Below are 22,788 nucleotides of genomic sequence, written 5' to 3' on the forward strand. Positions count from 1 at the left end.
TCTCCCTCAAGGAAAAACCCACATGCAAACAAATTGAAGGCAGAGTGAAATACTGTAATTGAAGGGCTGATGGACCAGAAGAAAAAGGAGTTTAACGAGGAAAGTGATTGAAGAGTGAATGCACAAGCTTGCAGGTGGAGTACCTATGCTTTCCTGTGCTCCAGGTCCTCGCTGCGTGTCTCTCCAGCTGAGACTGTCTTGTGCAGGAGTTAAGTGGTTATAAGTGAAGTTAAGAGAAGAAAGGTGGGTATCTAGGCTGTGTAAATTTTCTCTTTCAGAGCAGTTAGTGAATGGACTTTCAGGCCAAGAGGATCATCTCTATCATCTTAAACACGAGCTGAGTTTGGTCCAAGCAGTGTGTGTCATTGAGCCAGCTGCAAGGGAATACTGAGAACGAGGAACAACCCAGTAAGATGCTGAATTCAGCTTTTTCTGGTGAATACTAATGCCTAAAAAATTTATAGATTGATATGTTCATGTCTGAAGCAACTGCCTTGTGGATTTGCTGATCGTGCAGGAGCGGTATGCAAAACGGGAGGAGGAGGAGGGAAGGAAGGGAGGGTGGCTCTAGGACCCATACGAGCAGGAGGTGGGAATTCTCCTCCAAGGCAGCAGGAGCCCGAGCCCGGTCTCAGAGCTCCAGCGGAGCCCACAGGAAGAGCCTGGCACGTCCCCTTCGGAGCCCCGCACCCGGCTGCGACCAGCCCACACCCCGCAGAGCCATGGAGCGGCTCCCACAGCTGGTTCTGTGTGTTACCATAGTGGGTAAGTAACTTATTTTTCTTCCCATCATCTCCTTATGATGCAAAGTCCCTCTTATACCCAGAGACTCAGACTTATTTCATTGCCCCTTCCCTTTTGCCTTTAAACCCGAAAAGCATTATTTTCAGAACAGTGGGGGAGAAAGGGGGATGGGGAGAGAAAGTACTGGCATGAAACACACATAAAGTGGGAAGAAAAATCTTGATGGTTGTTGATTCTAAGTAAATTTTGTTCAATGAAATGAATAGGTGATCTGTAGTTTTAGAAAGGCAGATGCTGTTGAGGCTCCGAGGCTGGAGGCAGACAATGTCATTGTACAAGGGTTCAGCATGAAACTAACAGCTATAACCCAGGACTGTTTTGCTTCTCCGGTTACTGGATGGTTTTCTTTGGGACTATTTCAGAAAGGTGGGTGAAAGTAAAGCTGCAGAGTAGTGAAGGTCGCTTACAGGAAAAGGCGTAGTTTGGAGAGGATGCTTCATCTAAGGAGAGAGATGAGGGACACAGATGAAGGGAGAAGAAGAGATTGGGAGTATGAAAGATGGAGTTATGAGCTCCCACCTAGAAAGTGGTGCTCAGGTTGAGTTTTGAAAGAATCTTTGTGCTGCTCTGTTTGTCACTGTCAGCTTTGGTTCTGAAACACAACAAGAGAAATGAAAGAACAGCAAGAGAGGAGGGAGATAATAGGAGGGAAGCTGCAGTAAAAGGAGAGAAGTTGTGAAGTGGCAGCATGCACACAAGCAATGATGGGAGAAGAAGGTAGGAGTGGGACACATTTACTATATGTGCACAGTGGCAAGAAAACTCATTATGAAAATCAGGAGAGAAAACCTGTATCAAAACATGCTGAACTTTTCAGAGAGCTGCAGTTATGGTAGTATGCCCAGTGCAGAGACAGGGACTACAACTTGACCCTTTGACAAGGATCAGGAGACACTTCTGTATTTCTCAGTGTAACAAATAATATAACTTTCAGGCAGGAAAGGAGGAAAAGCAAACAGGTTGTTGGGCTCTACAGCTAGCTCTTTCTAGTGTAGTGAAATTCTCTCTCTGGCTAAATGATGCACTTGTATATATTTACTTTTATATGAAGACACATTGAGACATCAGTTTTTAATCAGATTTCATAATTTATTTCTATTGACAATTGTATGCCAAGGCATAGCACAGAGGTTTTAATTGCAGCCTTCTTCTGGCCTGTTATTCCTATTGGGATGATGGAAGTTGCTTTACTCTCAAAGGGTCCCAGGACAAGTGTACCTCATGCAAGCAGAGCTGTATGTCCCCATAGCCTCAGCTTTCATGGCATGTGATCTCATCAGGAACTAAAAAATTTCATCCCAATGTTTTTGGTGGAATGACTTTCAACATGCAAGTAAGGTTAATGTAAGGAATATATATATTTATATTTGCTGTGTATCCAAGTCTGTGATATGAAGCATGACTGTATTAGAAAAGAGGTAAAAAAAGGGTGTGTTTCAGAGAGAACAAGTAAAGAGCTAAATGAAAATAAACGTACATTTTACAATCTCTGTCCAGTCTTCTGCCAAAAATAATCTCAATCACCCAGGGAGAGACTTGGATGCATGAGCATTTAACTGTGTAGCTGCTGTCACAAACTTCACATGAAGTTTGCTTATCTCACGGAGCTATTATGGTCAGCCTTCAGATTCTACAGAAATTATTTTGAAAACCACTAGTGTGGTTTTCAATGAGGAATTTTTCCTGGAGCATATTCTTGGGGTGGCTTTACATTTTCTTCTTTATTTGGAAAGACCAAGGTCTTAGTGATGATGGAATTTGCAGGTCCTCTTTTCTCTCTTTTGTTTTACTGGCTGGCATATTCCTTTCTAGTGAGCACTGTCATAAAAGGATGATTTCAGAGTTCCCATCCATTGAAAATTTTTGGCACACCAAAACACTGGAGGATATTGGAACTCCTTTTGGTGCGAAAATTAAGACTCTACGAGAAAATTAAGAAAGTTGTAGAGAGCAGCAGCAGAAAAAAACCCTCAGAAAGAAAACCCCCAAACCAGTAGTAACAAAACCAGGAAAGGACTCAGTGCATCGATGTGCATTGTTCAGTGTCAAACAAATTTCACAATCATTTGGAGGCTGAGGTTGCACTCTAGCCCCAGGTCTCAGGAGATGGCTAGAAAGAAAGTGAAAGAGGACACCGGTTGAATATCTGGGAGAGTTTTCTTTTTATTTTAAGCCCTGGTACTACTTTGAACCTTCATATTGGATGATTTTCTTACTATTACTTGAGCCTGATGCAGGGGGTAGGTCAGTCCTTTTCTCTTCTATGAGAAAGTGGATTGTGCTTGGCCAGGTGTAATACTCTTGCTTTTGAATGTGGAAAGCAAACTATTTGCAAAATTACAGTACAACATACATCCTGAGCAAAACTCAAAACACCTTTCCAACTTTCCAAAAATATGGTCACGCTTATGTCATTCCTGGATGCTTGCATCTGTCTAACAAACAGTTTTCAGAAGACTCAGACATTTTGTTTCTCTCCCTGGTTTTGTCTGCCTCTCAGAACTGAGCTGGCTTGTTTTGTAGAGGGAGTATAAACTGGTTCAAGTTCAATCAGTCCACATGTACATGAAGATATAGGAGTACCTCATTCTGTCATAATCCAACTTAAAATAAACCTGTGCATCTATCTCACTTAGACAAACCTTTAGTGCTTTGTGTATCCCTTTGTCTGGAGAAGAGCATGCCAAGAGTGGAAGGGATGGTACCCTGTGTTCTCTTTTGCCTTTTCATTGAAGAACTTTTCTCTTATTTTCTTCTTCTTGCACCTGTTTCAGTTAAAGTAGCACACAGGTATAGTAGTGGTTTCACTTAAATGGTTCCAAGAAGGACAGCACCCAATGATCCTTGAAATTTTTCTTAGGAGTTAGATCCACAGTCCTTTACTGTGCAAATGACAGCGTATTTCCATATACTGTGCCCAGTCCAGATATGCAATTCAAGGCACTATGACTGTCACTGAAAGTCAAAGATTGGGTGGATGCCTTGAAATAAGAACATGACAGTTCTTTTTAAGTCATAAACATTACAAAGTTGAGGACCCTTTGAAATACAGAGGAGAAGGATATGATAGATATATGGGAATACCACAGCAAGGGATCACATGCAGACAAACACTGGGGATTTGTAAACTACATCAGGATGGAGGACTAAGTTGGAGAAGGAAGCAGTCAGGTAGTGAACCATGTGTGCTGTTTCTTTAGAGCTGAAGACAATGTCTTGTGATCAGCCATAGCAGAAATCCATCTTCCTGTCTGTGTTACATAGCTACACAGTTTCTAATTAATCCGTAAGATCAAAGTTGGAGAAAAGGATGCCCCACTCCAGCGAAGTTTCAAAAGCATTCCTCTCCCACCCCCTGGAGACCTAAACAGATAAACAGTAAGGTCCCTCTCTTCAGCCTGCTTGTATGAGTGAGAGGGTGCACACTGGCTGTGCTGGAGTGTAGAAGCACATCTGTGATGTCTCTGACAAGACTGGAGAGAAATTTTCATCTCGAATTAATTTTACTGAAAAATGCTGATGTGGTGACACTAAAATGCTTTATAAAGTGGTCTAAGTTTGAGCTGTTATGTTTGGTCATTTTGTTTTTTGTGTGCAACAGTTAGTTCATATTGAGACATTCAAATGAGTCTGTTTTAATTCCCTTTTTTTTTTAATCCAAACCTTTGCTTAGAGAAGTCTTTCATTCAGAAATCTGAAATCTTTATTTAAAAAGCGTAAAACATGACTTAATATCAAATGTTTTGTTTTGATATGAACTGTTCTACTCCAGCACTCCCTGAAATGTATTGGTCTTTGCAATTTTACAAAGCTTCTGAAAGATTTTTATGTTGACTTGTGAGAGGGTTTGTTTGTTTGTTTTGTATTAAAGCTGCTCAGTTATTTTGTAGTGCCACAGACCGATTTGTACTTAGATTTGTGCATGGAGGTGGTTGTCCTTAGGCTGATGTTCATTACTGTACATACAGACAGTGGCCGGTACTGTTTGTAGTTTGATATTGGATCAAGATCCTCAGAAATAAAGGAAAAAAGGTAACTTTTTGCAAAATTTTAGTAAAAGAAGCAGCACAAAGCAGCTGCTGAGAGGAGAGGCAAGTGAGCTCTTTCCAGGAATAAATGGAGAGGAAAGAATCCACAGGGTTCACAGTTAACTCAAATTGATGGACCTCTATGGGAATACAGTTACAGCAGGGTAACATCTTGCCTTCTGTATCCGGAGACTTTTATCTGAGACTCTTACGGATAAGCATGATTCCTGTATTGAATCCTTAAATCAGAGGAGGAAAATAATGACATTAATTATGTTAATTAATTGGATCAGGCGTATAGTCTTTTCCTGTCTCTCAGCATCAGTCCTTCCTCTTACAATTCCTCTTCCTCCCATTCCATGATAATTGCTTCCCTGCTTCTCTCCTCCTCTGGCATGTAACAAACCCAGTGTTTTGATGTGGCCTGCTATCAGCAGGACATGGTGTACATAAAGATGAAACCTGTGGCAGGTAGGAGAGCAGGCCAGCTTGGAAAAACGGTGAGCTGTAATGTTTGATAAGAGGTGACTTACAGCTGGTCTGACAGATGTGCTCTGAGTGCATAGGGAGAACTGAGCTCTCTTATGAGAGTGGTGACAGATCACACCAATGTGTTATGTGTTGCAGGAGGAGCACGTAGAACCTTTGTTTCAGATTGTGACTGGTTCAGCATCATTAGTGGCTGGAGGGTCTGTGCCTGGGGAATGTCAGGTTCCTGCCATTTTATGCTGGATATGCAAGAGGGAAGCTCGAGGGGTTATTGAGTAAATGTGGCATCAAGACCTCCCCAGGTCTCTGCAAAGTCTAAAGGACTACAGCTCTCAGGCACTTGACAGGATGTCACAGAAGCATTTTGCCTTCCTGTTAGAAACATGTGCTGTTTCTAAGAGCTTTTCTCAAGGTGGTGTACCTCCACACTGCAGCTTCTCCCAATGTGCATCATACCAGCACAACTGGAACCCCAAGCAGTAATGAAACCAGAGGGAAATTACATAAAAGGTAACAGAGGTGACATTCTAGTCTTCCTCACCCAGAAAAAGCAACTCTGTCATACGTACTGAGTAAATAAAGACCTCAGAATTTCAGGGAGATGCTAACCCACAGGCCAAGTTTTGTCTTTCTAGGAGAATTTCAGGTTGGTTTTCTATATGTGCTCTTTAACATAAGGCTGGCTGGAAAAACATGAAATTTTACACAATTCTCCACTTGTCAGTTAAAAACTTGTTAATAGTTCCAGCTCACTTTATTTTAGGCAGTTGGACTACCTGATTGTTGTAGGTCCCTTCCAGCTGAGCTATTCTATTCTATACAAAGGTAAAAACCTCCCTGACAATGGCACAGATTGAGTTAAAAAAGCTACTGTATAGCAGTTCAGTAGAGTTAGGGGTAGTCAAGAATGAGACCGAAGTAGAGAATTATAGAATTAAAAGTGAAGTCTTTTCAAAAGCACAGATTTATCCTTGCGACTCAGCTTAACTTTTGCCCTGTCTGATGGGAGAACCGTGTCTTTTAATAAGACGTCACAGATTTTCAGCTAATTGGTGTCTGAAATCCCATAAGCTTTGGTTTATCAGCCAAGAATGATGCATTTATTCATGCATTTCTGTTGCTCAGTTAGGTCTTTGTTTTGTTTTTTTTTTCCCCAGTTTGTAGCACAGCATGTGTTTGAAGGCATAAACAGCCAAACTTTCTGGGATTAGAGCATCCACACCTCTGTGTCTATGTTTATGGTGATACATATTTATATACTAAAAATATAGGAGTGATAAAGTAACGGAGTGAGAGCGACACTGGGAAGTGACCTGAAGGGATGTGATGGTGTTTTGTTGCAGAGAATCAAGTGCAGATTGAGATGAGAAGTGACTGTTCATACGTTGTCTTGATGAGTTTTTATGCTATCCAGGAGCCAAAAGAAACCCAGACTCGAACTTTTTTCTTGCCTTGAATCAGAACTGACCGAATAATAGCAGTCGTATTGGAACTTCAATGAGAACTAAGCTGGATAGCTTAGTGGTTAAGAGTCACAATTCACTGAAATCACACTTCCCACAGCAGAGATGATGTTGGAAGCACCTGCTTCCCTGCAGTAATGCAGAACTCATTTGGGTGGCTCTGCAGCTGTGACCAAGACCTTTTTCTATGTGCTGAGGGTGAACTCTCGAGCACTTGGGCTCTTCCCTTTGTAGCTCTGCCTCACAATATCTGCTCTGCTTTCCTGGCCTTAGGGAGCAGGAGGAAACTGTGGGGATGTACAGAGAGGATAGGAGGTGGCCAGATCTGGACAGAGGAGCAGGATGGAGGAACTCTTTTCCAGTGGAGACCAGGAACCCAGCCAGTGTGGTTTTGGATTACCAAAAAAAGGGTTAGCAGCTGTCAACCTGAACTTGAGCAACCTCAGGCAAAACTGAATTCAAACTGGAATTGAACTGAACAACTGCTTTGCTTTACTGGATAATTCATTTGGCAGTTTTGCAGACCCTGATGCCTTGACTAATATTTTAGACAATGTAAGGAGCATGGATGATTATGCTTACACACTTCTAATACCTTAGCTTGATTTTTTTTTTCATTTTCTGTTTCTGTTGTCTGTTTTCACTGCAGTTTTAATTTTCCAAGTATCTGCTATCTATAGTTTTTTTCCCTACTGAGCTCTGGGTGATTAAAACCTATTTACTACTTTGACTTTAGCAAATAGAACCGTAGAAAAGCATGACTGCTTGACATTTTCATGGTCTTTAACATGTTTTTAGAGTTTTCTGTGTGGCATTCTGATGTGTATTGTGCTGGAGTTCAGATTTTTTCACCTGAGTAACACTTTTAAAGTATGTAATTCACAACAGGAACATTTTCTGTGTTTATAGTCACTGCAGGAGCCCAAATAGTATTTAAAATCTCCAAAAGAAACTTTCTTTAACCCCATGCAGGCTAACTCTAGTTTAATACCTAGAGTTTAATGAGACACTGTACTTCATGAATTTTATAAGCCCTGATAGCATAGTCATCACTATTTTTTCCAGCTTTCCTGAAGTCCCACATACCTCCTGAACCTTCAAGATCTATCAGACTCTTAACAGAGTTTAAACTGTCCCAGAGTTTGACAGTTTATATTTGTCAGTCTGTTGCAGTCCTAGAGAAGAAAGTCAGTAGAAATTGCAAAAAATAACCTTGCAAATTAGTTATAAGCGCTGACTCTAGACACAAACATTTTGCTTCCCCTCTATAAGCTATTTTCATTTTTTATTTGCTGATAGATTTTGGACAGGGTATAGCTTTTTTTATTTCTTACCTTTCTATTTTGATCCCATACGTTTTTTCTCCTCTCTTGTGTGCCTTCCTATGCATATATATATGTTTGAAAATTAATTAAAGGAAAAATCTGGTGGGGTTTTTGGTTTGGGGGTTTTGATTCTTTTTTTCTTGAGAGAGAATTATTTTTTTTTATTTTTTTAGAATTTGAAAGGATGTGGAAAACCCCTTTGCTTTAAACAAGTTGTCTTTCCCACTTTCCTCATTAGGTGCAGCTATCCAAAGCTCCTCAGTTCTCAGGGATTACTTGTGATTGTTTGTGATAATATTTTAATTACGTATTTTATATATAGATCACAATTTTGCAGGGGTTTGTGTGTCATGTGACTCTATAGGCTATCACCTATTTTAATCCAGCCAAGGGTTATTTTTCAATTAAGCTTCATCAGAAATTACAATCACTTCTGTACTAAGGTACTTGCGTAGTAAGCTAGAGAAGTTGTTTTATTACTGAGAGAAACTGCTTTGGGGCTGCAAGAAGGAAGATTGACCAGAAGCAACAGCCCAATTAATAGTGTTACTGACATTCCTCTGCAGAGAATGGTGGGGGGTAATTTATGTCAAGTAATCATGGTTTAACCCCAGGCAGCAGCCGAGCCCCACACAGTTGCTTGCTTGCTCCCCCACTAGTGGGATGGGGGAGTGATTTGGAAGGGTAAAAACTAGAAAACCCATGGGTTAAAATAAAGACAGTTTAATAGGGAAAGCAAATGCCACACATGCAAAAAAAAACAAAACAAGGAATTAATCCATTGCTTCCCATGGGCAGGCAGGTGTTCAGCCATCTCCAGGAGAGCAGAGCCCCATCATAAGTAAGAGCTACTTGAGAAGAAAAATGCCACCACTCCAAACATCTTCCCTGCCCCCTTCTCCTTCCTTTTTACTCCTATTTATACTTTATATACTGAGCATGATGTCATATGGTATGGAATATCCCTTTGGTCAGTTTGGGTCAGTTATCCCAGCTTTTTCTCCTCCCAGTTTCCCATGCACCCACAGCTTCCTTGCCAGCGTGACAGTACAAAAAGCAGAAAAAGCCTTAGTCCTGTGTGAGCACTGCTCAGCAATATCAAAAACATCACTATACTATCAACCCTGTGTTCAGCACAAATCCAAAACACAGCTCCATACCAGCCACCGTGAAAGAAATTAACTCTGCTCCAGCCAAAACCAGCACACAAGTAAATGTAGAATTTCAGAGATAGAAGTGGTGATTCTTCTGCTGGTTTCTTAGGGCTCTTGAGACTGAGTGAACATGAAGGAGGTCAACATTTGGTCAATGTTTAGCTTGTCTCTCCAGCATACATGTCCATCTTGACCTCTTTGGCCAGCTCCCAAGTGACAGCATGGTCTAATCTCTGCTGTGTCAGTCAGACTGTGGGGATGCTTTGAAATTTCCTTTTTGTACACCATTTTAATGTTCCAGTTACGATGTGACCCTACACAGCTTGTGTTAGGTATAGCTGAGGAGATGGTGATTGCTGAGCAAGGGCAAGAAAGGGAACCAGTCTCCCAGCAGAACCAAAAGGAAGGTGGGCTAGGGAGGAAGGAATTGTTCTAGAAAACCCTTAATCTGTTGTTTTTTATTGAATCTCTCCCCACAGTCATTAAGTGTCTTGTGAACTAACCTGTAAGATTAGATGCCTGAATTTAGACTATGTCTAAATACACCCTGATATAGCTATCTATATACCCTGTCTATATACCTTGGTACAGGGATGTCTGCTTTTCATTCTCTGCAAAGGAACAAGTGCTTGATGCCAGTGCTTGATGCTCAATGTCGGTGAGCTGACAACAGCCTTATGAATTGGTACAACTGTGAAAATACCTACAATCCTGTTTTACTAAGTAGAAAAATATTGTTCTTAGCTATAGTGTTGGTTTGACACCACCATCTAGTTGTGGTTTTGACAGTTCCTTCTTTTTGGATCATGTTAGTTTTTTGCATCCTTCTAACAAAACTTTTAACAGTTTTAGAGGAAAAAATTCAGTCTAATAGTCTGAATCCTATCACTGATGCTACATTACTGAGGAATAAGATATACATCATGGTGTTGTGTGGCCTTCAAGTCTCCCCCTTAGCCCTTAAGACGGAATAGTCTTTTCAACTTTGACCCATACCATGTAGAGTGTTGTTAAGAGAAGGTGCTCTTACAGATTTAAGGATAGGACTGAACCTGCTCAGAAGGTGTAGACCTGGGGTTTACATTATCATCTTAAAGGAAGACACTGAAAAAATTTGAACCCAGGCTTAAATTTTATACACAAAATATTTTATTAGTTCTGGCATGCACAGGAGTGCTCCTATGAGTTTTTTAAAAAAAGTCAGCCACATTTAAGAATACTCTTAAGCATGTCCTTTCATTCTTGGTGACCCAAATACAAAAAGGAGCAAAAAGTAAAGCTAGTGAATGTACCTTTGCTTAGTCTTTCTGAACTTAGCAAAGGGTAAAAGTATAGCAAGCACTGTTTTTCTGCTACCTAAACTATCTAACCTCAGGTTTTACATCACAAGATAGGGTTAAAAATCATCAAATTAAACCAAACATATTTATGAGCCATCTGGTTTCTGAGTCTTTCCAGTTTGTGTTTGCTATCCTGGGTAACTATTAAGTCATTTTTGTTGCTGTAATTTTCATGTCATTACATGGCTCAGAAACTGCATGTTTAAGAAAAACACTGTAGAGAACTGAATTCAGCATAGAATTATAAGCACTGGCAGCACTGGAGACATTTGTCATTCTTTCAATCGTTCTAACGTACTACCAAAAGTAAATGTAGAAAATAAATCGATTTTTTCTTTTAATATGTCCTTAAATTTAAGTTGGACAAAGAGAGCTGGAAGGTTGTATTACCTATCTCTTTTACAATATGCTAAGGGGAGTCAGATTTCCAAGGACTGGTTTCCAGTTCTGCCACAAGCTTTCCATATGATTTGAGGAAGACTACTTAGTCCTGGTGCCTTAATGCTTGTCCTATTTTGCCTGTTTTATCTCCCTTCTTCAGATATGGTGAGACATAATATGTTCTAGTTCTTTGAAATAGATTCAGCGTGCAGAATTTTTTTCCTTTTTTTTTTTTAATTATAATTAAGGGAAATTTGTAACTCAATTTCAGTGGAAATTTGCTTTGAAAAAAGTTTATTCTTTCACATTGAATGTTGGGTTACTGACAAGAGTTTTCTAACGGCATTGGCTTTTGCATTAGTGGAGGAAACAAAAATGTTCTCCTTAAAAGTGTGCATTTTTAATGCTTTTCCATAATGTATACTTCTCTGCTTCTGAGAAGGCACAGCACTGGTGAATAGATGTAAAATTCCCTCTTGTTTTCCTGGTGACCTGACTGATATTCTTCATGCCAGCTTGGTCATTTGTATCACCGAGTCAATTTTCAGAGTACAGTTTCATCTTAGGAAGAAAGAGAAGATAGCTGCAATTGCCTGTATTTGTCTTCTAGGTACAAAAAATTCTGGTGCTATTTCAAAGAAACATGTTTGTGAATGCTGACTAAATACACTAATCAGCTCCTCTTTCTCAGTCTCCCTCATAATTTTTGACAGAGCTGTTTTCTGAACATTATCAGTTTTACAAAGTCAAATTTGGTTTTATGGGTCTTGGAACCTTTCTGGCTATTTTGCCTGCTGTGCAAAGCCATTCCCAAGTCCTTGCACTTTGACAGCCCTGCTGCCATGTCTTGCCCTTTCTCATGTGGCTTAGTATCTCTTATACATGGTGGATAGGAGTACTTGGCAGGTTGAGCTTAGTAAAGGATGCACTGGTGTCTTTAGGTCTTGTGAGAAGTACACAGCTTGTTTCTCTGGTTCTGTCACTCACACCTGGCATGAGCTTTAAGAAAACATAAAACAGTCACCTCATTCTCTATGCCTTTAGTGCCAAAGCCTAAATTCCCAGATGCATAAAGAGGAAGGAATAAGTGTATGCAAATAATAAAGCACACATTACTCAGGCTAAGTGTGCTTTGGAGGCAGGCATTACTTAGAGTAGCAGAGAACGCTAGCTATGATGCGAGGAAGACATTTAAAATTTTGGCTGACAAACTCTTTAATACACCACTTAAATTTGTGCTCAGTTTCACATTCCACCTTTTTAGCCTCCTCAGAGTGTTTGTTTGACTACTTTCCTCTTCCAGAGTCCAGCTGGCATTGAGAGGCTCAACTGCTAGGAAGCCCATTTGGGAGGTTCAGCTGGCACTGGCTGACTCCACATGCTGCTGGAGCACTTACTTGCAAAGTTAAGGTCCCTACCTTGGAAGCTGGCAATTTCTAGCTGAAGCTGGCAATTTCTAGCTGAGGCTGTGAGGAAGATGTTTGAAAGATGTTTGACTCTAGAGCTGACAGGGCTATGCTGTGGAGGTAATAGCAGGAGTAGGTGTTTGTTCACCTTCATTGGCACAATAACTGCATTTTCTTCAGAGACACTGCACTGCACTGGGTGCTCTCAAAATCTTAATGTGGAGGTATAACAGTGGCCCTGACTTCCTTCAAAGCCAAATGCAGGCCTCCCTGTGCCCCACAGGCTGCAGCCTGCTCCTTCACAAGGCTGTATCAATGAAACCTGCCTTACCAGCCTCCTGAGAACTGAGCTGGCTTCCTGTCATGCCTTAGAGTAACTTCAAAACCTAGTCTTCTCTGAGAAGACTCTGAGTAGAAGACAATGAAGTAGAAATTCACTGTCCCAACAGCAATTACTCTCTACCCAGACCTTCAAAAATACTGTAATATAAAAAGATACAGTAAGAGATTCTAGCTTGGATACTTCAGATGTAGTTATGGCACTGTGGCTGGTTACACAGCACTCTTTTTCTTACCACAAGATGAAATTACTTCTCGTCTAAGCCATTGCTGTGTGGAGGAACACACACAGATATAGACATATACATCTCTTTGCCCATGTGCATGTGTGACTTATGTATGAATGTTGGTTAATGTGAATCTGTAATTGTCACTGTTATAATTATAGTAAATCCTATTGGATTGCTTTTAAATTGTTAAATCAGTTAATGATTAAGTGCTGCTAAACCCTTCTGCACCCTTATCTTTTATATTTATATCCTTTGATTCTAATTTCACTTTCCTTTGTATGTTTGATTCATGTGGTAACAGAGTAAAACTTGCCACTGAACTCTGTTAAAGTTGCACTTTCAGAAATTCGTATTAAAACTCGCTTTTTGCTAAAATCTTATACTGTGATTCTTGATACAGCACAAACCACGTATTCACAACAGAGGGCAAAGCAAATAGAATCTTAGAATCATCTAGGCTGGAAAAGATGCAGTCCAGTTCTTAACCCAGCACTGCCAAGTCCACCACTAAACCATGTTCCTGAGTTCCACATCTGCAGGTCTTTTGAACATTTCCAGGGGTGATGATTCCACTACTTTACTGGGCAGCCTGTTCCAATGCCTGACTACCCTCTTAGCGAAGAAACTTTTCAATGTCTAAGCTAAGCGTCTCCAGGTGCAGCTCAAGGCCATTTCTTCCTGTCCTGTCTCTTGTTACTTGGCAGAAGAGACCAACCCCCTACGTGGCTACAACTCCTTTTAATTTGTTGTAGAGAGCAATAAGATCTCCCCTGAGCCTCCTTTTCTCCAGGCTAAACACCCCCAGCTACCTCAGCTGCTCCTTGCAAGGCTTGTGCTCCAAGCCCTTCACCAGCTTGGTTGACCTTCTCTGGACGCTTTCCAGCACCTAACTGTCTTTCTTGTAGTGAGATATTTCAACATGTGCTTCCAAAAGAATATACTATCTACTATTGACTGTGCAGTTCCCTCAGAGCACGTATGTTGTGCATGCTCTGTCACACTTCCTTGTTAGCGTAAGTACAGTGACATTCATAATCTACTTGCAAAGGAGGAGTAACTTTTATTAACCATGTAGCTGGCTGCTGTGATCATAGGGATTCTTGGAAGTGTTTGGGATACTTCTGGTATTTACTGTGTCATTTGCAACTTTCTGATGCAGAGGAGTTGAGGTTTCTTCAGGGGGAGCTGGTACAGAAAGGTTGAACACTCTCTCCTCCATTGGGATGATATCTACTGGAGTACCAGGTGGGCAGTGGGAGCTCTTGACAATCATATACAGAGAAGCACAGTATTACTCCAATATGTATTTGGTCTTTTCCTGTGGATGATAATCTGCTGATTACAACTACAATTTCAAGCTATTTAGAGCTGAAAAGTAAAATGATATGCTGGCTGAGCAGTTCAAGTATGATCTAAATATACAGAAACTGACAGGTTGGCATTTGTGGGCAAGGTGAGTCAAGGAACCCATCCTTGGTCTAGTAATGCCTTTCTGGATATGAGAAGAGTGTGCACTGAAAGCACAGTGTAGAATTAAAGAATGTTTCAGGCAATGTCTGTGTTAACTGTTATAAACTACATACCACTGTGAAGTGTTTTGTCACCTTGCAAGCTGTCTTCTCTAAAGGACTCCATGTTGATATACTGTACTGGAGGCGCAGCCACATTTGCTTTAGGACTTGTCATGATTCAGGCTTTTAGTGAGGATGAACAGAGAAGAAAACACCACAAGCTCTTGACCTCATGTTAGTTGTTTTCTTCATTCTGCAGGTGTCCTGGAAGCAAAGAACTAAGGCTGTCTGTGTTCATCTTAGCTTGCTCATTTGGGGCCTGAGGAATTGAAACCTCATTTTTCTCTCTTGTGTGGACAGGTCTGGAGTGACTTCTTGTCAGCAAAGAAACTCTAACCACATGCCAGCAGTAGCCAGGCATTGATTTTTGGGGACACTCTACTGGGATATGTAGTCTCTTTCATAATTCTCTGATAAACACTTGGTTAAAGCTCAGAGGGGCTGATGGTCTCATACCATTTCCTCTCCTATCACCTCCAAAGACTGAGTGCTCTTCTTGTGATTCTAAAAGAACTTAGTACTTCAGAGGGTAAGCAGTGGTGAAGCAGGTCCGTCCTCCAGCAGTCAGTGTTTCATGAATTCATTATAATAGATGTGAGGTTTTTTTCTCTTGAACAAACATAAGAGCTTGAGATATCCAGAGAATTTAATATTTATATGTTCTGTTTGTTTGTATCCAGTGTTTTTTGTGTAGTTGTTTCTCAGACATATAGATACTTTCCAGATATATCCAGAAATGCATCCAATTATGTTTCCATACTGCCTGAAAATTAAAAAGCTCAGGGCTGATGGGAGGGACTGTCCCCAGCCATTTTCTTTCCGTCACTAATGTGTTCATTAGTGTTTAATCAAATCATCAATAGTCTGAAAGGAAGTAAAAAATTTTTCCAAGAACCTTTGTTTCTTTGCATACAGTCATTCTGGTTTCTCCTATTTGATGTTCTTACACTGATTTCTCACTGGAGTGGTAGTTTTTTTGTGACATTCTCATGTCCAGCATGAAGCTTAATAGATAGACTGAAACATCTTTGAAAGGAAAGAATGAGAGGCTCCCTTGTCTTAAAATAGATTAGATCAGTGCTGGTGTGGTCTAGCTATGAGTCATTTGAGTTTTCTACTATTCATTCACTTCCATGAAGCTGCCTGAATATAAGAACTGGAGATATTTTCAAAGCAGTTTGGGGTGTTAAGAGTATCAGAATAGCCATGATGGTATTGGCTGTACCAGCCTACTAGAATAATTCATTAAGTTGTCAAACCCCGAAGCTCATCCTTGCAGTAATGAGAAACAGTAATATGAGGCCCTCTTCTGTGGCAGGGAAGAAATTCCTAACTTCACCATTTCACTTTCGGCACTGGTTTGGAAGGGCTCCTTTAAGGGAAAGTAAGAACTCATTATATTTAAGGACTTCTTTCAGAAGTAAAATAAAACCCTTAATGTGAAATATTGAAATATCCCACCTTAGCTGCTTTCCAGTTGAGAAGAGTGGTATTGTAGCCCAAAGATCTTGACTCCAAACCACACTTCACACTTGAAACCACACCATACTCTCTTGGAAGCCAAAAATAAAATAAAATTAAATGCAAGATAAGGAAGGATCCTTCTAGTCATAGTAATTGTTTACAAGACAACTGACTATCTTCTGTTTTATGTGTTCTGAGAACAGTGGGAACATCATTCCCACTGTCTTCTACATTTCTTTATTAAAAGGGAAAACAAATGAAAAAAGCTGAAATAGACATGATCTCTCTTCTGTTTGCAAAGTCAGTTTCCTACCAAAAATGGAGTGGTGCAATTCATAAATCCTGGTTATGTTGTTTTAGGCCATGAGCAAAAACTATGTCATGTTTTTTCAACACAAAGGTGATTTTTTTGGATCAAAAAATAAAGTTCAGGTCTTGGCACAAATGACAAAAGTGTCTTTGAAAATAAGAAATAATTTGCCAAAAAGCCATAAGGTAGTCTAAGTCATACCTGACTTTTAGTCCTTTCAGGAAGTTCTGAATACCAGGGCTGTCCCACCCACTGGGAATCTGTTAAATGAAGTTCATTGCTCACAGGGGTAATCCCAGTTGCAGTTTGAAAAAGACTCTTATCTGTTTCGTTGTACTGGCTGTGAATGAAGGTATTCATACTGGAGAGTCACCTGTCAGATGGCAAATGCTTTGGACAGTGTGAATGAGCTTAGTCCTAATCCTTTCCACAAGAGAGTTGTGCAGATTTTAGGATACTACCCAGACTCACCTTTCATGGAGGCTTGGCTCTCATGCTGCTCTGAAACAGTGAACAATGAAAACATCACTCTTTTTAATATTCAGCATACCATCAGGGCTCCATCCTTGTTAAGTGGTCTCACTATTAAGAAGACTGTTTATGTTAGTGCTGTGATTTGAGTTAGCATCCTAGCCCTGTCTGCAAAGATTCATTTCCGGATGAATACTTCGTCTTACCTTTTTTCCCACAAGGTCCCTGCTAGTTCACAGCTTTTCTTTCCAACAGAGCTTTCACCAACCTCATACATACCCTAGAAAGTGATATTCTTTCATGCTACTGTGACCCGTCAGGCCTCATTGACAAAGAACATCAACTGGGATTTCTAACAGTCCTTCCACTTCTTTTTGTCCTGTTACTGTTTAGGAAGGCCTTGGTCTCTGCTGTCCATGCCTGAGATACTCTTCTCTCTAGTTGAGCCCTTTTCTTTACCTTCTTGATTTTTGACTCAGACTGGAAATGGTGCCTGCCTGCCCCAGCACTATAATTGTCTTCAGCTTGTCTGCATTGATGAGTCTGAGGTTACCTTGTAACTTGGTGCTCCCATAATTGCTGCCTCTTGCTGCTGCTTTCTGTAGCTGTGCACAGACCTGCCCAACTGCAGACAGTAGACTTGTGGCCAAGGCCATGGTAGTGTGGCTTCAGGCTGCTTGTGTACCATGGCACTTCCCTTTTTTACACTCTGCTTGGCCCATCTCTTTTCCCCCTGGGCTGTAGCACACCATGACTTATGTGGAGCTGTCTTAATACTTCAGAGGCACTGATGCCTGCTCTCTACTTCTGGAAGGGTGTGTTGTGATGATACAAAACTACCACCTAGTAGCTCCTCCTCATCCTCATGTCTCTTTTTGTCTTATGGTCATCGTTTTCTGGTATTTTTACTGATCTGTTGCTTTTTGAGTGTGTTTAATTGTCCCTTGCAGTTAGATCTGTGGCATTTAGGACTAATGTGGCATGGTTTGTAATTTATTTATGGTGCGTTTTTTGTCAGCTGTGCTAGACCATGCAAAATATACTCCCAATTTCTTAATTATAATTCATGTAAACATGTCCATTTCTGGAGAGAGGCTGGAATAGAAGCCTGTGGTGTTAAGACAATTTCTGTCTTTAAAAGTGAAAAAAAAATCCATTTACCAAGTGTTGGGTTGAGATTTTAAAAAAAAAGTGAACTATACTCTTGTTTGACAATTATATTCTTTGCATGTCTTACACTGTTTTATTTGCATCTCTAATTAAATACATGTTTTTAGGTACACAAAAAATTGGAAAATTAGTCACTTAATAAACTTCAAACAGCTCCTCTCTCCTTTCATCCTGTCTTTCCCTCCCTCTTCTCAATGCACATATTTTGTTTCAGTCATAACATACCTTGCAGTGTTCCTTCAGAAATCGATAGATGTCTGATCTTGGGGGGGATCTCCATTCTGATTTTCAGCTAATGCACCTGAGCTTAACATTTGCTTCTTTATCACTCTTTGTTAATTGTCATGACTGGGTTTCATGATACTGGTTTGTCTCTTCCTTGATGTGATTTTCTATCCACTTCTCTCCGTTCAATAAGCAGGAATATCCTAGGCAGTAGGTGGTTAGGGGTCAGTGCAGATTAACTAGAAACACTTTTCACTGCAGTCAGCCTACCGATCTACCTAGTCATAGTTGAGTGGATGTTATGTGAGCTCTTTTTCTTCCACATTTGCTAATTCCTTAGCTGCAGGTTGTGCCAGTGCTGATAAAACTCATTTCCCTAGACTGCATGTAGAATTTATTTTTAACTTCAATTTACTCCCTAGAGATCCATTTCGCTGGAGACCATTCTTTTTGTGCTATGTGGTTGCTGGGCAGGGTCTGGTCCTTCATCTGTATTTTTTATCTTCAGAACTATTCTTCGAAGTTGCTAGGTGATGTCAAAGTCCTTCACAGCATAATATAAAAACCTTCTCCCTTTTCTACATCCTGACTCTTTTTTGGTGGCATGGAGAAAAAGAATAGGATGTGACTCTGAAGAACTTACAGGATGCATCAAAAAAATGAGCAGGATTAAAAGTTCTTCTGTCCTCTTTTTTTTAGATGACAGCCTTGGCACTAACAGAAGAAACCCCAGAGTTGGTAATGCACTGGGGAATTTAATTCAGGCTCTTGATCATGAAGAATGCAAGGGATGCTGCCAGAAAATTCAGGTTTTAATTCTGTACTTTTCTGCAACCTAGTTTAGCCATTGAAGGGTTAATTCAGACATCAGTCTTTTACTGTTGTGTCAGAGGTTCTTAACACAGGTTAGGATGTACAAAGTGAATGTGTGATAAACCAATTCACTGCATGGCACTGGCAATAAAATTCCTTTTGGCCAACTTGAGCCATTGAGTAAGTGAGTAGTTTAAGCTAGTGTTTTAGACTCTTCCTGTAATGCTTTCCTCTCTCTGTTAACTAGCTCAGATTTAACACTCAAGTACTAGGTGCCTGAAGTCATAAATCCCATTCTTACATATTTACTGGACAATTTATGGTAAGACATAGTTTAATCTCTTAACAGTACTGTTGTGCATCCCACCTTTTAACAACTTATGCCTATGAAAACTAAATTTGGACATGGAGAAATTGGAATCTCTCCTTCTGGAAAGGAATTTGGCAAATACTGAGTGGAGACTTGTGGCAGTACTTCCATATTTTCCTGGCGATGTTGCAGAGAAATCGTAGAGGATGGAATCTTCCATGCTGCTCCATATAGATGCTGCCAAGGTACTGGTGCTAGGCATACTGCTAGATGAAGTTTAGCAAAAAAATTATGTATTTATAGTTTCATATGAAAATATGATTTGAGAAACATGGTGCTTTCTGACAAAGGAAAACCACAAGACTACAAACTCTAATACAGCTGCATAAATCTGATATGTTAACTGGAAAGCTAAATTAAGAGTTGAAATGCTTGTGTTGTAAGGGAAAAGTAGGATGAAGTAAGTTACTGAGAAAAATAGGTTGGGCACTAGAAGGAAAGTTTTTAAGGTTGTATGAGCTGCATTTCCCTGACACACAGACTGTAAACAAGAGTACATAAATGTCAGTGATCAGACCAAATAGTTTTAAATATGATGGCAAAGAATTCTCTTATGATGGTAAAGAATTCTCTTAAAAAATAAGAAACAGAAAATGCAAAGGTTGTATGTTTCTGAAAGCTGCTGTCCATGAACAGACCTAGAAGGTCCCTGTCAAAGGACATCAGTTTATTATTCTTTTCTCTTACATGCAAAGCATCTGAATATCACCGTGGAAGGCAGGAGTTTACTGCCCTAACACTTCCTGGTCTATTCCCTGGAGACCTAGCATGTTCTTTAATACTCTGTACCACACAGTGGATTTTAAAGAATGCAATACCAAAAAATAATCTAACAAATGCCACTAAAAAGAAAAATCATGAAGTAAGCAAGAATGTATTTTCATACAGATTTATCCCAAAGATCTCAGAAGTAATTTTTTGCTATGTTTTGGAAAGTTAGTGGAGTATGTCCTTTTTGTTAGAAAATCGCCAGCTGCAGGTGTGGTTTTAAATCACTGGGTTCATTGCAAATTTAGGGTATGGGAAAACTACAAAGAGTTTAGGAGCTGTAGGAAATGTTCATGTGGACAATGCCATTGTAGTCTCCAAAAAATAAGGTGAGTTTAAGACAAATTTTATTCCATGAAACATTGTGTAGATACCTGTATTTCTATTGTTAATTAATCAAACATAATAAAATTTTCCCATTATTTTCCTCAAGATTGTAATCAGGATCCAGCATATCATTTGGGTTCCCTTTTACCATTTTTAAATGTCAAGAAAACGCTCACTTTCTTTTCATACTGAGATACTTCCAGCATTCTGAAACTTTCTAAAATGAGTGTTATAGCAGAGGTACCATCAACCAGTTGGTTAATGACTTTTGTCTAGAGCTCTTGATTTTTAAACTTTTTGTGCCTGAGGAGGTAGTGCTCTTACATTCTTATATGGCATTTTTGAACTGGCATCGGGGGGGGGGGCAGGTTTCCCTTCTAAACACAGAATCTACAGTTAATGGAACAATTTGCCTTTTCAGCATGATTATTGAGAAACTTACAATTTCTATTCAGTAAATATCCATGTCTTTATTCTCTCTTGTGCTCTGTGCTACCTCATATTAAACCATATGCATTCAAATCTCCCATGTTTGAGGTACCAGTGATGTTACATAGTGTGTCACTGATTCATCTCTTCTTTTCTCTAACACAACCTTTCCTTCCTATGCAGATTTATAACCTCATAGCACCTTCCCTTGTACCTCAAGGGTTTTGAAAAGGTGCGTACCCAGTAGCTAATTACAGAGACTGATACAACAGTTGCTGGTTCAGTGGATATCTGTTAATAATTTGATACCTCTAACCTTGCTGAACGACCTCTGATTCTCTTTCTTCTCTGTATTAGAGAACATGCATTCACTTATTTAATTTCTGTACTGGGGTTATTTTATTACTCATCTCTATCCTTGTCGTTATCTGATATATGTCACTGTCACATGAGAATAAAAGCATCAACCATGACTTCTTAAAATCAGCTGAGGAAGTTTTGTGCGTACATCAGCAAAGAAAAGGATGAGGGGTTAATAAAAAATGTTGGTACATTTGATAGAGAGCACTTACAGCTATTACATATGTGATCAAATAGACATTGGAATTGTGTCAGCCACTAAGGTGTATTAAAACTCCAGGTGTCTGATCACTACAATATGAGCAACATAAGAATGAATGTTAATTCTTGACTGATGTGAAAAGAATGAATGTTGAATTCTGCACTGCAAAGTGCCCCCAAAAAATCTTAAAATGGTTAGACAGCATCCACTATACTTTGTGATAGAAATGTTGCAAGAATGCATAATTTTCATGGAAGCAGCTGAATTAGCAGAAAAGCCTTAAAAGGAGGAGACAACAATGCAAAGCATGTTAACATCTGAGCATATTCATTCTTAAGTTACCATAATCAAAATTCCATAACAAAGGATTTCAGATAGCACAAGAGGGTTTTAATGCGCTTGATGAAAGAAAAAATTGAGAGTTTTTATTATTTTTCACAAAACCTATGTAATTGGGGTAATTTTGAATTTAACAGAAAGCATTGAATGGAACATAGGGTATTGACTGCTCACTTCTTCATGAGGATAGATTCTTTAAGCATTGACAATAGTAAAATAGGATTGTGATCAGACCTAAGAAAGAAAATTTTAAAGACTAAGTGATAGGAGTTTGTTTATGGGTAGAAATCACTAAACACTCAAAGCCTGTGTTACAGATACTGTAGCAGGATCTACACTTCAGAAAATGAACATAATGTTGCAGAAGTACTTACTGAGAATAGAGATCATGGGTTGTCTTAGAAGCATACTTGAAAACAGACAAGCTATTAAATCATGGAGGGGTTAACATGAGTTTGACGTTTAGTGGTTGGAAGGGATTAGGCTGATGTCTAGCTCCAGAAGCATCATATAATGAGGAGTGCCCCATTGTCTTTTTCCCCACCCCTAGACCTGCTTCTCCCTCATAATAAACATGTATTTGAACAATGGGAACAAGTTTAAATAGAAGACTTGGAAATAAGGCTATTTCCAGCAGTACCCATTTCTGGAGAAAATGGCACCATAAGAAACACAAAATGATCTAATATAGATGTTTAAGAGAGTATTTTATGCAACTGGCCATAATTCCAAGCATAAAAATGTACTGTGCATAGCACTATAAAATTACTGAATATTTAATGTCAGTATGCAAATGATTGTGTGAATATATAATATAGCATGCCATCGGAAATATCATATCTCAGCTTCAGCACCCAATTTATTACTGAGAAAAAGACAGGAACTTCTAACTTTCGCCAGTGTACTTGTTACCATTATAAGTAAATATCAAGGTTAAGAAATATGTAGCCAATTCTGGAAGCTACATTAAATTCCTAGCAGTTAGCCCATAGTGGGTGTTACTCTTCTTG

General features: G+C 39.6%; 1 protein-coding gene across 1 annotated transcript in view; it reads left to right on the forward strand.

The window, feature by feature from the left end:
• Window positions 1–521: 521 nt before the first annotated feature.
• Window positions 522–22,788, forward strand: part of LTK (leukocyte receptor tyrosine kinase) — a 93,090-nt gene continuing 70,823 nt past the window's right edge. The window contains exon 1 of the mRNA XM_051791354.1: window positions 522–765. Within this exon, the coding sequence (XP_051647314.1) occupies window positions 525–765 (241 nt within the window). The 5' untranslated portion in view covers window positions 522–524. The remainder of the gene's footprint in view (window positions 766–22,788) is intronic.

This window comes from Manacus candei, unplaced genomic scaffold (genome assembly GCF_025592945.1).
Source record: "Manacus candei isolate 608988 ecotype Guabito, Panama unplaced genomic scaffold, ASM2559294v1 h1tg000033l, whole genome shotgun sequence".
Classification (NCBI taxonomy): domain Eukaryota; kingdom Metazoa; phylum Chordata; class Aves; order Passeriformes; family Pipridae; genus Manacus; species Manacus candei.